General features: G+C 33.4%; 2 protein-coding genes across 2 annotated transcripts; one reads left to right on the forward strand and one right to left on the reverse strand.

The window, feature by feature from the left end:
- Positions 1–5,421: 5,421 nt before the first annotated feature.
- Positions 5,422–11,290, forward strand: LOC122587307 (mannose-6-phosphate isomerase 1-like). The gene is made up of 5 exons (XM_043759437.1): positions 5,422–5,856; positions 6,091–6,258; positions 8,479–8,691; positions 10,251–10,517; positions 10,625–11,290. Exons 1-5 carry the CDS (start codon positions 5,542–5,544, stop codon positions 11,069–11,071), a joined length of 1,410 nt encoding a protein of 469 aa, XP_043615372.1. The 5' UTR covers positions 5,422–5,541; the 3' UTR covers positions 11,072–11,290.
- A 2,254-nt stretch (positions 11,291–13,544) lies between these two features.
- On the reverse strand, positions 13,545–15,097 carry LOC122588819 (ribulose bisphosphate carboxylase small subunit, chloroplastic). The gene is made up of 3 exons (XM_043761028.1): positions 14,878–15,097; positions 14,575–14,709; positions 13,545–13,991 (listed from the first exon to the last, which is right to left on the reverse strand). Exons 1-3 carry the CDS (start codon positions 15,040–15,042, stop codon positions 13,761–13,763), a joined length of 531 nt encoding a protein of 176 aa, XP_043616963.1. The 5' UTR covers positions 15,043–15,097; the 3' UTR covers positions 13,545–13,760.
- Between the last annotated feature and the right edge of the window lie 1,619 nt (positions 15,098–16,716).

The following is a 16,716-nucleotide window of genomic DNA, read 5'->3' on the forward strand; positions in this document are numbered from 1 at the left end:
AGACTTTATATGTGTAAACAAACCAATTCACGAATAGATATAGTAGTGTCCACATGTGAAGTTAAAGAGGTGAGTTCAATCTTTAAAGATGTCTAAATCATGTGAGTATTAAGTTGAAAATATTCTCCGACATAAAAAACATTACGGGGGTCATCATGATAAGAATCCAATGTGATTTCAGGAAAAAAATATCGTCTTTTATTTTGTTTTTTTTAACTGATCATGTTTTTATTAATAGATAATTGGTAATAATATTTTTAAAAAATGAAATTTTCTTGAAACCCATATCTGACAAGATAAAAAGAAAGGTAATAAGTTGACAAACACATTTTTAGCGAGTATGTAGACAGTTTGATCGTGTGATACGACAAATAAAAATAGATAACTTATACAATTGCATGCTAAAACGAATAGAAATACATTTTTGATCTTTCAAACATATATTAACAAAAATGAATTCTTTAAACTATATAAAATGAACAGATTACTAAAAATACATTTCGCAGGATTATGACTTCTTAACTTTATGAAAAGTAAATTTCAATTGAAATAAGATGGAATTTAAGCTCTACCTATAAAGCAACATCTATCATATTTGTGAAAACAATAAAGTGAGGTGACACTAAAACTACAAGATCGAGGCTTTGCAAACCAATATTTTTATGTCGCAATCATAAACATGTTTTAAATTTTCAGTTATAAAGATAACTTAAGAAAATGTTTTAAGAATTTCGTAATTTATGGTAGTACACGTAAAATTCACGAGTCATTTATAATCTAATATGACTTTAAAACTATTTTCTTACGTACACATAACAACTTCCGAAACATTTTACTATTAACGATTGCGACAATCCTTAATTTCCTGAAATTTGCAACCCTTTACGCCGGCAATTGAATTTATATACAATAAAGAATAACTGTTGAAACTTGTAGCATGGTTAACCTAAAATGCATATATCGCTATTTTTATCAAATTAAGCCTAATGAAAAGTTACTATAATATCCATGTAGTGTAAGTGTAACGAGAGTAAGTTTTGCTCAACGTGTACTGTATTTGTACGAACCTTTGCAACGTGTTTTATTCTTGTCGGTGCAAAACTTCAATTTCATGAAATTGAAACCCAGCTAAAAGTTTACTTTCTTCCTTTTTATTGTATGACATATGCTATCAAACATAGAAATTAGAAGCCATGTGAATGTGAATGTCTCGAGTGATGGGGAAAAAGTATATTTTATAGTCTTTTAAGAATATGCTTCAATTCGTTGAACTTCTTTTAGTGTTAGTCTCAAATGTTTTGTCTTTTAGTATAGTCGTTTTTGTCAGGCGAGACTGTTTGAATGCTAAATGACAAGATGTTAATTTGTGAAGGAAGTGATAATCGTACCATATTTTTTGATGCATTTATCACACTGTACATATTTTATAACATACCGTACAAACATGTAATGCATCACAGTAGTAAATTAATCAAGTTCTGTGGTACGAATATCACTTTCCATTTGTGAACCATGAACATCGAGAAATCAAGATTGCTTGGATGCGTTAATTTGTTGAATATTCACTGTAACATAATATCTTAGTGCGCATACATATGTTTACTGCATACCCATTGATAATTTTAAGACTTATTTATTCATAGGTCGGCGATATGGGTAATTTTAAGACTTATTTATTCATAGGTCGGCGATATGGGTGTAAACAAGTTGATCGGAACTCAAGCTCATGTAATTTCAAATTGGGCTTGTTTATAAGCTATACTCGAGTTTGCTTGTTTAGTAATTTACATAATTTTATTGTCAATTGATGATATGCAATTGTTTCTAGATTAGTTCCATAAACAAATATGTTCCGTTTTAGTGGGTTTTTTTCTAGCTACTAATCATTCAAAAATATAAGACAGGTAGGTATAACAATAAATTTTATATAATTGTATGTTATGCAGTATAATACATAAATTTTATATAATCACCGAATCTTTCTACTGATTCACCTTGTTACTTTCTAGTTTCTACTAGTATGCATACTTGAATGAATGAATGAATGACATCCCTTCTTGAGTTCTTACTTTCTCAAACTATTACTATCATGTTTAACAGACACTTCTTCTTGACCATCTCTTGATTCCAGACAGCAGCCTAATCCTGCTCTATCATGTCTAAACTTCTTTGGTCTGATGTGAACATTCAGTTCACAACTTCCAACCTTTATCCTTTTTTCTCAATCAACTCATTCTTTCTCTTTCTTTCGGTTGTCGAATGTGATATGCCGACTACACTTTCTTCTTCTTCTTCTTACATGCTATAGCCAAAGGGCGTCACCCCGATTCTCAAAACCCCCTCCGTTCTAAGCCATAAGAAAACAAATGTTACTGCCTGCTGTTATATAAGAAATAACTAAACATAAAACATCAAGATTATTCCCTTTTTTTATCAAGATTCTTCCAACTATCAAGAGCGTGGATAATAACTCTTTAGAGCTACAGTATGGTACCTATGTTTTTCCAGAAATCTGTATGTTGCTATTAGCAACCCTCAAAACCACTTACATGTTTGAAGTTCAAATATCTCCTCACTTTCAAGATATGGATGGTCATCAATACCTAGTTTTTGCCTTATATCTTGTGTATGGTGAAATACATTCCTCAAAAATTTCAAAAGATAATGAGGATTCATGTCGTAACGCACTTTCCTTCTGGGTTCAAATTTCTTCATATGATTGATAAGTTTTTTCGGAACCATTGTCCTATAATCTGGCTGCCAATAAAAATTCGTTCGGTTTTCCCACATTTCTTCTATAAGGTCCTCTTCGTACTCCCGTATCTCTTCGTCCTCGCTCAACTCTAAGTTTTTAAAATACTAGTTTGCTTCACGATAATAATTTATACGAGGCTGTATTGACCAAATCTTTGGGTTGTAGAGTATATCATCAAAATCCGTCCCAATGCATCGCATTGAATTAAATTACCATGGGACCTCATATTCACTAAGAACACTTATCTAAACTAGAAACAATGGATATTATATATTATATTGTATTATATATAGAGAGAGAGAGATTGGTTATACTAATACAAGTATTAAAGTCAAACAAATATGACAAGATTTTGACTCTTAAATCATGATAATTTTAATGTACTAAGATTCACGAAGCACAAGTATATATCTTGAACCACGATGATTTTATGATACATAGTGATTTCTAATGAAGAAAACCTATTGTTTTATTTGCTATATTTTAATACTTGTTTTATATTACCTAGAACCTTTACATACTAGCATGGTGTCCGCGCAATGCGGTAGCGGTGACGGCAATGCGGTGGTGACGGGTGAAACAATATATGCCGTGAAACAACAAGATGATAGCTAGTCGTCGCTATTTCAGTCAGATTTCTTTTTGGCAAGGTGTAAACGGATAGTTGAAATCATCTTGATTACGAAAAAGAAAAAAATAAAATAATAAACTTTCTTTTGTCTGATGTGAACATTGAGTTCACAAACTTTTAGCCTTCATCCTTCTTTCACAATCGGATGATTCTTTCTCTTTCTTTCGATTGTCGAATGTGATATGCCGACTACACCTTCTTTTTCTTCTTACATGCTACAGCCAAAAGGCGTCACCCCGATTCTCAAAACCCCTTCCTTTCTAAGCCAAAAGAAAACTAATGTTATTGCCTACTATTATATAAGAAAAAACTAAACATAAAAAATCAAGATTATTCATTTTATTCCTTTTTTCCCCTTTTTATCAAGATTATTCCAACTATCAAGAGCGTGGATAGTAACTCATCAGAGCTACTGTGTGGTACCTACGTGTTTCTAGAAATCTGTATGTTGCTATTAGCAACCCTGGAAACCACTTACGTATTTGAAATTCAAATATCTCCTCACTATCAAGATATGGATGGTCATCAATACCCATTTTTTTGCCTTATATCTTGTGCATGGTGAAATACATTCCTCAAAAATTTCAAAAGATAATGAGGATTCATTTCGTAACTCACTTTCCTTCCGGGTTCAAATTTCTTCATATGATTGATAAGTTTTTTTGAAACCACCGTCCTCCAATCTGGCTGCCAATAAAAATCCGTTCGGTTTTTCCACATTTCTTCTATAAGGTCTTCATTGTACTCCCGTATCTCTTCATCCTCGCTCAACTCTAAGTTTTAAAAATACTGGTTTGCTTCACGATAATAATATACGAGGCTGTACTGACCAAATCCTTGGTTGAAAGCGTATATCATCAAAATCCGTCTCACTACATCGCATTAAATTAAATTACCATGGGACCTCATATTCACCAAGAACACTTATCTAAACTAGAAACAAGGAATATTATATATTTTATTGTATTATATATTTATATATAGAGGTTGGTTATCGTGAAACAAGTATTAAAGTCAAACAAATACGACAAGATTTTGTGGCGGTTGCTGTTGGGAACAATGTGAATGTAATTACTAATTAGCATAGTGGTTAGTGAAATTATTTTAAGAGTTGGAGGGCTGACGGTGTAATTTATTTCATTAAGAATATTTTAGGTATATTAGTTGAGATAATTAAATTAGTAAAGAAAGAAATAAGATGATTTAGAAGAAGAGTACTACAGGGTATTATTATCATATTGTATAAAGTAATTCAATATTTCCATTAATAAAGGGGGTTATTCTTTTTATATGTAGGTATTGATATTAAAAAAATATAAACATACTAAAAAGTATAAATTTCCATTTTAATTTTTATTTGTATAGTTTTTGCATTAATTGTTAAGTATTAACATATTACATAGTACTTCATATTTGTTTGGTATGACACTCAATTGTTATCGTGTACATATAAGTACCGTAATATTACCAAATGTACTAAAAAAACTAAACCTAATCGGCTAATTCCATCGAAAACAAGATATAAGAGATGTAAAATTTAAACACACATATTTTTACCTATGGATAGCAATAGACACCCAATGCGATGGATGTTCACCTCACTCGATCTACCTTTAATGAATATATATACCCTAAATGTGATGGATATTTACATCACTTGATCTATCTTTGACGGTCAAAGTTTTTGACAAATTAAAACTGAACATTTAATATGATACAAATAGGGTAATATAAAATTAGATTAAATTAATGAAAATATACTTAACACGAAATGTATATTATATAGTTTATAAACTAAATAAAAAAAAGATTTAAAATGAAAGTAACTTTTAATGTTATTTTATTTAAGTTTTGGGTTTCAATACCATTGAAAACATATGGAAAGAGAATTTTACCTTATCAAAGGTAGAGACAGATTATCCAACCCATTTGGCTTTTTCAACCACACGTAAAAAAGAATATTCTTAAGTTATGTTTTCATTTTTAAATCCATCAATTTTGTTTTATATATAAAAAAGCTGTAAAAACGTGTTTCCAAACCGTCCTCCTGAGATTCATTCATTCAGAAACGAACGTTACCGACACCGACGGATAGGACAGTCCGACAGTGTGTGTATCTATCTATATCTATAATAATAATATATAATACAATATAATGGTGATGGAGATGAACGACCCCATGGATCTGGTGAGGCTAAAATGTTCGGTCCAAACCTACGATTGGGGACGAATCGGTCACGATTCACTTGTTGCTCGTTTATTCACAAACAACAATTGTGATAATGTTGAATTTGATGAAAACCAGCATTATGCTGAGCTTTGGATGGGCACTCATGATTCCGGTCCCTCTTTCGTAGTCGACGAAAAGGACAATGTGACTTTGAAGTCGTGGATTTTGAATCATCCCCAAGTTTTAGGTGATGGTGTTGTTGTTGATAAGTGGGGAATTGACCTCCCTTACATGTTTAAGGTATATATCAATCTATGTACATATTTTATATTTGTAGTTGTTATGTAATCTGAGCGATGCAAAGCTGAATCTTTGTGGATCGTGAGGCGACATTTGTCACTTACATTGTTTTGATTAGATCTAGTTAACTTAGAAGCGAACATAGATATAGAAATATTGGTTGTGTTATTGATGTTTTTTTTGTTTTATTACTATTGATAGATTGGTTGATATTTATAAGTGGTTGTGAATTAGGTTCTTTCGGTTGGACGGGCATTGTCAATGCAGGCGCATCCTGATAAGGCATTGGCGGGGTTTCTTCATACATTGAAGCCAAATGTGTATAAAGATGCAAATCACAAGCCTGAAATGGTTTTGGCTGTAACGGAATTTGAGGCCTTATGTGGGTTTATTAGCCCCGAGGTAAATATAGTGCTCTACTTTTGCTATGTCGTGTTGTTCATGTTCAATTCTAGTTGTTAAGTTGAGTGCTTGATTAGTGTAATTGGTAACTTGCTCGTTGTTTAACTTATTATTATCTGATCCCTCCTAACATGATCAAACAATTTATATGTATCCTGTGTCTTACATTCTGTTTAGTCGGATTATATGACTCTTTGTTATATTCATCTTTGTTTTAATACTAGCGTTGTTATGTCCTGCTACTATTCTATTAGTACAAGTATCTATGGATACGATTAATATGGTACTCCCTGCTCAATAGAGATGACAAAAATTGTGTCCGTATCTTGATCGAGTAGTAACATCACATTTTTGCTGCATTCTTGTTTTTTGCTTAAGTAAATCAATTACCCTTATGCCAATTCTTCTGTGCCCAACTACATCCAGTTTCCTAATAATCTATATTGTTTTGGCTTTCTGCAACGCTGTATATCTTTTTTGTTTAGAACTGCCAATATTTATCCAAAAGTTCTAATGGGTTAAATTGGGCACTTTCTGAGTTTTTTTTTTGGACTTATTTGCATCCATTAACTGGTCAAATGTGCGGAAACAATAACCTTAAGCTTTAACCGGCTGAATGGGTCAATGCGTTGGTGCTATGGATGGTTAAGAGATTCGTGCAAGTATTATATCATCACCAACACCCACTTCTACCATGACAGCCTATCTCTCAACATCACCGTCATTTAATAAGCACCTAGACCATTATCACGAACCTCTAACTTTCAGCAGAGAGGTATCACGGAAGGCGTGGACTCCTCGGCTAACATTCTGACCCCGCTAATCTAACAGGTCGGGGGAGCGTGTTAGTTTGTGACTTTGCGGTGCTTTAGCATCTGCAGGAAGCTTTCTGACAAATGACTAACTTGACATGTCTCTAGAAATTGTTTGTTTCACCCATTACCCAACCCACCCGTTTTGCCACCTCTTATTTTGTTTCTTTCCAGTCATTAGCTTTGTTGGAAAAGGTGTGTACCTTTGAAAGAACACACCCTTTACGCTTTCCCTATATATTGTAAATGAGTTGAGGAAATTGAAAGTTTAATCTCTGAATAGTCAGCAGTGAGCTTTCACTCATAAAAGCAGTTCATTTGAAACAAACACACACCGAAAACAACACCTCCGGAGGTCAGTTCATGTGCAATGTATCACAGAACCATTATAAACGATTTTTTTGCATGTCCTTTTACATAACGTAACTTCTATCAAAATTTAAAAAATGGACGAGGCTTTCTAGATATGATTACTCTTTAGCATGTAATAGCTAACTCTAATTGATGCACATATAGAAGAACACAAATTTCTCTAGGCCTTTTCACATTTTTTATTATAAAAATTTGTATCGGATCAATGAGAGGGGCACATACTTTTTAATTTAAGTTTGAACTTTTGACAATTTCACCCATTAATTAGTCAACGGGTGCCTAAAACCTATTGATGCAGGCCCAAGTATAGATGAGCAGGCAATGTGGTATTTGGAAGCCCAAGACAAGGCTTCAAAGGGTGCCTCACTAAAATGGGCATAGCTTGAGCTACACGGCTCCGTTTTGGGCGTATGACTAGTCAAAACGACCGCAGAAACGAGACGCATCAAGCTGCAAACTTTCAGTCGACCTTCGAACTCTGAAACGGCCTTTTTCTATGACTTTTGGACATTTTTATGTTATTTTTCGGGTTTTTTGGACTTTGTTTTGGTTATATCTTTCGGCCCACTTGTGTTTTAGGGCCCATTCGAAATTCTCTTATCTATTTATACGTACTAGAACCCTGGGAAATGATCAGTTTTATGAAATACAAAAAAATCATTTTTCCCCTATTCACAGTGTGTGTGTTAGTGAGTGAATCCCTGATTATCGGTATTCAATCTGAATCAACGATAATTTGAAGAATTGTTCCTGGTATTCCTTGAATCAACAGGTTCGATGATTTATCTCGTATTCCATCTGCGTCACCTATGAAGGTGGAGTTTTTGACAATCTGACCCTTTAGTTGTCATTTTGATACCTTTACTTTTGCTTGTTGAGTTGACTGGTGAATTTTGTATAAAAGCACCACCCTCTTTGACCTCCGTATTATATCTTTCTGTATGTATGAAAATTCAAGTAAATCATGAATATTTAATACCGTTATAAGAAGTTTGTAATTCATTTGACAGAAAAAATTAATCCTATCCATTTGTAGGAGCTTGAAGCTGTGCTTGAAAATGTTCCCGAGATCAAGGAAGTGGTTGATGGTTCATATGCAGACCAAGATTTACCTGTCAACAAGCAAGACAAGGAAGCGAAAGATATGCAATTTCTTCAATCAATATTCATTAAACTCATGTCAGCTGAAAGTAAAGTGGTTTCTGCAGCAGTGTCCAAACTGATCAATCGGATAAATTTGGAAAAGAAGGTATGCGAATCACCTTGCTTTCTGTTACTAGTGTGATGCTTTAATTGTTTTTTGTTTTTTTTCTTATTGTGTATTATCTAACTCCTATCGCGCGGAAGATATTACTTTGGTCATCTAACCAGCCTTTTGCAATTACTACTTGAATGATTAATGATAGTTTCAAGAGCTCATATATAGAAGTTAAATTCAAACAAATTCATGTTATAGCAGGACTAGATGCCAGATCTCATATATGGACCTGGACCTGTATTACCATATGTTTCTTGCATTCTTGTTTTCCCTCTTCAGTTGTTCCTTAGTACAGTAAATTACATTAGAAGTTAGATATAAACTCCACATTAAATTCAAATTTTACCAAATATATATAGAAATAAAGATTTATGGTCTATGATAGTGAACGACTTGATGTGGTCCCTAAATTCGTTTTCTTTCTTTCCTTCCGGCCATTCTAGCCTGCTCTCTTCCTTTCTTTGCTTTGTTTCAGTCCATTATGACCTGTTGGGGAAAAAAAAGGCAGTAGGCCCAAGTCAACCACACAGTTGTATCAGAAGTCCATACCGACCCAGTTTTAAGTGTCCATTTTGCAAGCTCTATATATATGTAGGGATCAAGTTTATCAGCTTAATAGGATTGACACCCAGATGTCAACAACTCACATTCATTTTATGAAAGAGTCTAGGCGGTTAGACTACAAAAGCAAATATCCGGGGAGCACATACAGGGTTCACTGGTTTCAATTTTGGTGGCAATCCACTCGTCAATTCTTGTTACATGTTATGAACAGGTCAAAATGGTAAATTAGAAAAATAGCCTGAAAGAGAATGGGCCGAGTAGGTTTACCTAGCTGAAGTCGGGTATCTGCCCAAAGTGTTTTTTAAATGCATAAAGTCTCTTAATCTTTTTTATTTAAGATATTAGATTATCTAAAGTATTAAAAAATCTATGATTGTATCTGACAAACCAATCATATTTTTGCTACCCAACGCACCAATTTGTTTACCTCTGTTGAATACGGATATAGAGATGCTTGTTGGTGGAGTTACAAGCATCAGTTTACATGAATGTCATACATAATCATACGATAGTCTTGGAATATGGTACATAAAAAGGACTCAAGTATGGGTTCTTTTCTGTGATTGAGATAAAGAGATGATGATGATGATGTTAGCAGAGTAAGAATTGGGAGAAATGAATTAAGGATAAGCTATGAGACTTTGTAAGGAGAAGTAGTATTACAACTACATTTGATCTAATGCAACATTATTTTTTTTGAACGACATTCTATTCTACTTCTACTTCTATATTACACGTATGTGTGGAAACCAGGACTCTCGAAAAACCCCTATTAATCCACCCTCACAAATGTGAGAAGTGGGACTCGAACCCAGGTGGATCTAATGCAACATTATTAATTTTATTACATTATACGTACTAGTTTTAGTGTTTGATCTACGTAGCCTTACAAGTTTGATTTCATTATACTAGCTGTTTGCAAAGTAGGCTGTAACATGCATATAGTACTCATAGAGTTGTTGCTTATTATTTGGATGGGTTTTTAGATGAGGCAGCTAACTAGCAAGGAAGAACTGGCATTGAAGCTTGAAAATGAGCACCCACATGATATCGGGGTCATTGCATCCTTTCTCTTTAATCACGTGAGGTTGAATCCGGGTGAAGCTTTGTATATAGCACCAAATGAACCTCATGCATATTTGGGTGGCGACTGTGTTGAGTGCATGGCAACTTCAGATAATGTTGTGCGCGCTGGTCTTACTCCAAAACACAGGGACGTAAAAATCCTCTGCTCAATGCTCACATACAAGCAGGCAAGTTTACAATCTGCCCTCGCATTAAGTCTATATTCTTGTTTAAATCTTCAATCAAATCCACTCCTTTTTCCTAAACTTCTACATGATGTTTTCATTTGTCGCAGGGGTCCCCAGAAATCTTGAAAGGGGTCCCATTAGATGCGTATACCACCAGATACAACCCTCCTTTTGAGGAATTTGAAGTTGAGCGCTGCATGCTTGACCAAGGTGCATCAGTCGTTTTCCCAGCAGTACCCGCTCCTTCCATTTTCTTAGTCCTTTCGGGACAAGGATCCATGTGCATATCATCATCTTCACCATTGTCAACATCATCATCACCGTTGTTATCACCATCATCGTCTTCATCTTCATCATCATCATCATCTTCATCATCATCACCATCTTCATTATCGCCATTGTCATTACCATCATCTTTATCGGAAGATATAGTGCGTGGAGGGGATGTTTTATTTGCTCCTGCAAATACAGAGATTCATGTGAGTACAGAATCCGAGTTGCATTTGTATAGAGCTGGAGTTAACCACTTAATGTTTCCAAAAGTGTCGACATAACATTGAGGAGTTGGTAAGTAACAGTGTTTTCGTGTGTACATGTGTATCATTATGTGTCGTAATCTTCATAGCAGTAACTTAAAATAACACCTACCTACATAGTTGTCAAAAGTGATATAAACAATGTCAAATCCATAAGAGAAACATACGTTTGTCATAATTTATTTTTTATATGTATGTCTTTGTAATTTGATTTATTTAGATGATTATATAAATTCATTTTGCTTGTCTGTGCATTTCTAATTCGTGGCCATTGATGTGGAACTTATTGTTTTTTGAGGCAAGGGTTATTCAGATGTATAATGTATGTAGTGTTATTCTTCTCAATATAGTATTATGAATAAATAAACCTCGATATCGATATTTGCATCAGGAAGGATTGTCCTATATCATGCCCAAAGTTTAGGAAAAACATTTAAAAGATAACAAACAAAATATATAATGGAATCCAGACGAATGAAGTTGATTAAACATAGCTTTTAAGGCTAAAGGCGATTGTCAAGGCCCTGTAAAATTTAGTATGTGTTGGTTGAAAATTAATTTATAGAAGATGGTTATTTTAGTAAATAACATCTTATTGCATGTTAATCATAATAATAAGACTATGTTTAACAATTTTTTAAGAAATCATGAGCTTCGACCCCTTCGAGTATAGATTTGAAATGGGAGGGAGGACTGGTCGTGCTTCCACTTCATGTAGATACATACCTTTTGTTCTGTTTATATGTTTTCCTGTATTCATTTTTATGCTTGTATATTTGGTTGTGATCAATGAAATTCGTCATTCCAAAACCAAAAAACCCACCTTAATTCCCTAGTGTCGTCTATCAAATGAAATTTGCAAGTAATTTCTAAAAATCAATATGAAACAAATAAATGCATATGCATGACATGGGTAAGGCTTACCGCCTCTCTTTAAACTTACATGTGTGGGCCAACATTAAAGCACAAGTCTGTGGACAACTTTTAGATATTTTGGTATGTTAGTTGCTTTTCATTTTCTAAAAAGAGAAATATTATAATCAAAAATAAATTATGGGTTTTTTTAAACTAAGTTTTAAGAGCTTAGTTAGAGTGCAATATATAATTGAATACTTATTATCATAAAATTCAGGGTAAGCTTTTAATATGTAAAGGTATAAGCATTTTATACACGTTAAATAAAATTTCAAATGCTTCATTTAACATTTTCCATAAAGTTTTACAAATAAAGTTTATATAAAAAGTTAGCATTAATAAAATTGTTTTTGTTTTCTCTTTCTTCATTACATGTGAATGAATAACCGGACCATTAGTGCCAAGCTGACCCATCGTGGATTGGGTTGGATCTCAATTGCTTGACGTGGGTATGCTCCAAATGGTCCGGCATGGCCGGACGCATCACGCATGGCTATCATTCTCCATATTTTATACTTTTATTGGATAACGTCAATTTGTAAACTTTGTTTGTAAGTGTATCGCAAAACTACTAAATAGTGATTTAGTTTAAGCTAAAACTAATTGTAGAAAAAGGATTTATCACGAATATATGGACTACAAAATACATCAGTCTAATACTTTTGGCTGTTTTACATAAGCCATGTCAATTTTTCCCTTTTTCTAATGTTGGTTGTTTTTTAATTTAAATAGTCTTAAAAATGATAATACCAACAGCAAGTAGGTTATGATTAATTTTTCAAGCAATAAATAGTGAAAGCTAAGTTTACTAGTACTAGTGTTTAATCAACTTAACTATTTTTGTTTAACCAATTCTATCTATAATGATCAATATGATATCAGCTTCAATTTGGCATTTCATCCGTGTGATCTTTCCGTGGAAGTGGAGTAGGAGTTCGGCTAAATGTCGACAACTGCTAATGCTAAAGTCATAGAGAGAATGGATGATATCTTATATTTGTCATTTTGGCACTTTGTTATCTTTTCCGTCTATCGTATATACATCTTTAAAACGCATACAGAGTATTATTTATCAGTTCAGGTTGTTTAGTAATACGCTAAAAACATCGGGGTTGCCAAATGATCGAGTTGTTTTTGTTTGACATTTTACTTTATATATTCACTTCTATATTTTAGCTAAAGTTGCATTGAAATACGAGTATGTTTTTTTAAGAAAAGCCCATTAATCAAAAGTGATGTAACATTTTGCTAAAGAAAATAGGTAAGGTAGAAAATCAACTTGGCTTATCCATTATCATATCCTTTTGATTTGGTGTCCACATACACACCCATCAAAGGTCCCCTTTTGAAGTAAATGTTTTAGATTTTTTTAATTCACACACTTCATTTATTTGTTTAAAAATTTAAATTTTAATATATTCATACTTAAATTTACTTCATGAAATTGTTTTCCCAACATTATTTTTGAAAGTATGAGTAATTATCTTCGAATGTAGTATCATGCAATCTTCAAAACGCAAGTACTCGTAGCATTTTAACAAATGAAAACAGTCAAGAATGGAACAAAACATAGAAATTTTAAGACAAATAATTATTTTATATATGATTATCTTTTATCCACCTCATAGAATCCGGAAATAAACAACAGAATGAACATAAATTCACGAAATTGACAAATCCAAATTTGAAAACAAATTGAAGAAAGAACCCTAACAAACCCGACCCATTATATAGGGGGTTAAATCAAAGTTGTGGATAGGATCGGATTTTCTTTAAAATCCGAATTAGTTGCTTAGTAGCCTGGTGGCTTGGAAGCAATGAAACTGATACATTGGACTTGACGAACGTTGTCGAATCCGATGATACGGATGAAGGCATTGGGGTACTCCTTCTTGCACTCGCCGAGCTCCTGAATGACCTGAGCTGAGTCAGTGCACCCGAACATAGGCAACTTCCACATTGTCCAGTATCGTCCGTCATAGTATCCGGGGCTTGCGTTGTGCTCACGGTAAACGAATCCGTGCTATATATAATCACAAGGACAACCCAAAACGTATAAGAAATCAAATCAATAGTAATGTACTACTCGTACAATTTATCAAGTTACTTTTTTTAAATGCATATTTATCGAGTTACTACTAGCTAGACTATGTGTTATGTTTAATGAGTGACATACGTTTTAAACTACAAGTCTATCATACAATAATAACAATATCATTTATAACGAATCCATGAAATTATTCCTAGTTGAATTAGTATATTTGTTCCTAAACTAAAGTGCCATATAACAAATCGATTTTATGATAGATCTATGAATGTTTTTCCTATTTGTATTAGTAAAATCGTTGCTTAACTAATGTGACTTTAAGACAAGATTTTGATACTAGATGTTAAGTACTGTCGGTACAAGTAAATTTTAGCAATATTGATACTATATGTCTATATGTGTCCTAAAACTCTAAAAGGATTAATGGATAAAGGTAAATAATTTGAATAAGCAATAACTATTTGTGTAATTAACTTGCTAATCATATGCAAAAACATATATTTAGACAATATCATGGAATTATAATTAGGAATGATTATGAAAAGGATAAGAGATAAACCTCGACTTCGAATTCCAAACAAGGAACCCATTTGTTGCGGAGCAAGTAGTCGACTTCCTTAGCCAATTGGATATCGGTCAATGGTGGAAGGTATGAAAGAGTTTCGTATTTCTTCAATCCAAGTGGTGGCCACACCTAAACACCAAAAAAACGAAACTAATCCGCTTAATAAACACATATAAAAAGTCGATCTGTTTTATCTATAAAACAGAACGTACCTTTATATATGAAATTGTTCTATCATGATATTATATTTTATATCATGACAGAACATTAATGCATAAAAGGTAAAATAATATTTACCTTCATGCATTGCACTCTTCCACCGTTGCTAGGAAGGGATGAGAAGTCGTTAGACTTCTTGGTAACGGGGAAGGTGTTGGCCTTAAGGCCGGTGAATGGAGCCACCATGCTAGCTTGAGCAGGTGCGGTCCGGCTGACGACAGCTGAGGATGAGATGGAGGCCATTGTAGTTGTGCTTTGAAGGATTATAGCCTTTGCAAATCCAATGAGTGAATATAGTTTTCATAGCGCTATATATAATGGTCGTGTTATAAGTAAAATCTCTTTGTGACAACTTGCTATCCAATGGACACAAACAAATCAAGATTAACGTCTAGTGATTATGGCCGTTGGATGTTGTGGTTCATGACATTTCATGCATAGTGGCCACATAATTGCAAGGCCTTATCATTAAACTACCAGAAATGTAGTGCCACGTGTCATGTACACATTGCTCAAAATATCTTATCTCATCTTCGAAAGGAGAGGTAGACATGAAGGGAGGGTGAGGGTAATAATTTTCGTCTTTGTTGCTTTTTTATTGCAATTTGATTCGAAGTTTCAAATATAAATGAATCTAATTTTCTGTTGAGTCAAGTTCAATTTATACTAAGTTTAAGTTTAACTTGGTGGTATGTACTCGATATCATAGTTTTAAAGATTATGTTTCAACTCGAATGAATTTCAAGTTCGATAGACAATCTTACATGAATATCTATATATCTAAATTAGAACTATGGGTAAAGAAGAGCTCAAGGATCTCGAAAGAAGAAATATTATCAAAATTAATTAATAAGAGCTTGAACCCCATGGTTAATGTATAGCAAAACTCTTGTAAGCTCAAAACTAACCTAGATATCTAAACTTGAAATTTAAGTGCTTAACAAAACTATTTGATTTATTTGATAAAACATATATATATATATTATCAAACTTAATGTGAGCTCAAGGCCTTGTTAGATTGAGTAAATGGATTATGGTTCATTTTGGTAATGATTTATATGTTCTCGATCCTATGTAAATATTATAGTCTTTTCAATGATAAAGAAACCAACCCTTTAGTAGTAACCCTTGGCGACTGGTCACACTACTGACATATGGAAGACTTAAATTGCATAACATTATAGTTAAAAGGACACGGAGACGAGATTTGATCGCAAACCTCTCACTTGAATCGCTACGCCTACCATCACAAAGAATTATTGATGAGTATTAACAACATTGTTTTCAAGCAAAGGTTGGCTAAAAGCTTTTAATAAATAGAAGTTTATTATGAAAAGTTTACCATTAGAAATGCTTTAACAAATGGGTTATTAATCTCCCAAGAGAGTAAAAGGAATAATTTGTATTGGGCTTCCCCGATACTGGAGTGGTGAGCTCGGTGGTTTAGAAAACCACATCGTTGGATACTTGGATTTGATGTGAAATCGGCGTGTTAAGGATTGGCTAGTATTACTCTAGTCAGTTTCACATTACTCAATTTAATAAACTAATAGGGGCCCAATTGCCGAATGACTCCAACCAACTCCGTTTTGATTTTAGCGAAAGTAGCCACAAGTTAGTGTTTATAAATTATAAGTTAGATGGACTATCATGAGAACTAAATATCAATAAGAACCAAGGCCGTTCTCTGATTTTTTGAGGCCCTTTAAGAATTGAGACCTTAAAACATAGACAAATATATAAAAACCGGAAAAATTACATTTCAATTCTAAATTTTTTAGTGCAATTACAACAATGTTACTAATAATTGAAATTCTTACACACTCTCTTATGCATACATACATACCAACCATCTAACACATGGATTAGTATTTGGAGAGCTTGAGAACTTAAAGTTTTGGTTCAAATAATTTTGGT

This window comes from Erigeron canadensis, chromosome 2, assembly GCF_010389155.1.
Source record: "Erigeron canadensis isolate Cc75 chromosome 2, C_canadensis_v1, whole genome shotgun sequence".
NCBI lineage: Eukaryota > Viridiplantae > Streptophyta > Magnoliopsida > Asterales > Asteraceae > Erigeron > Erigeron canadensis.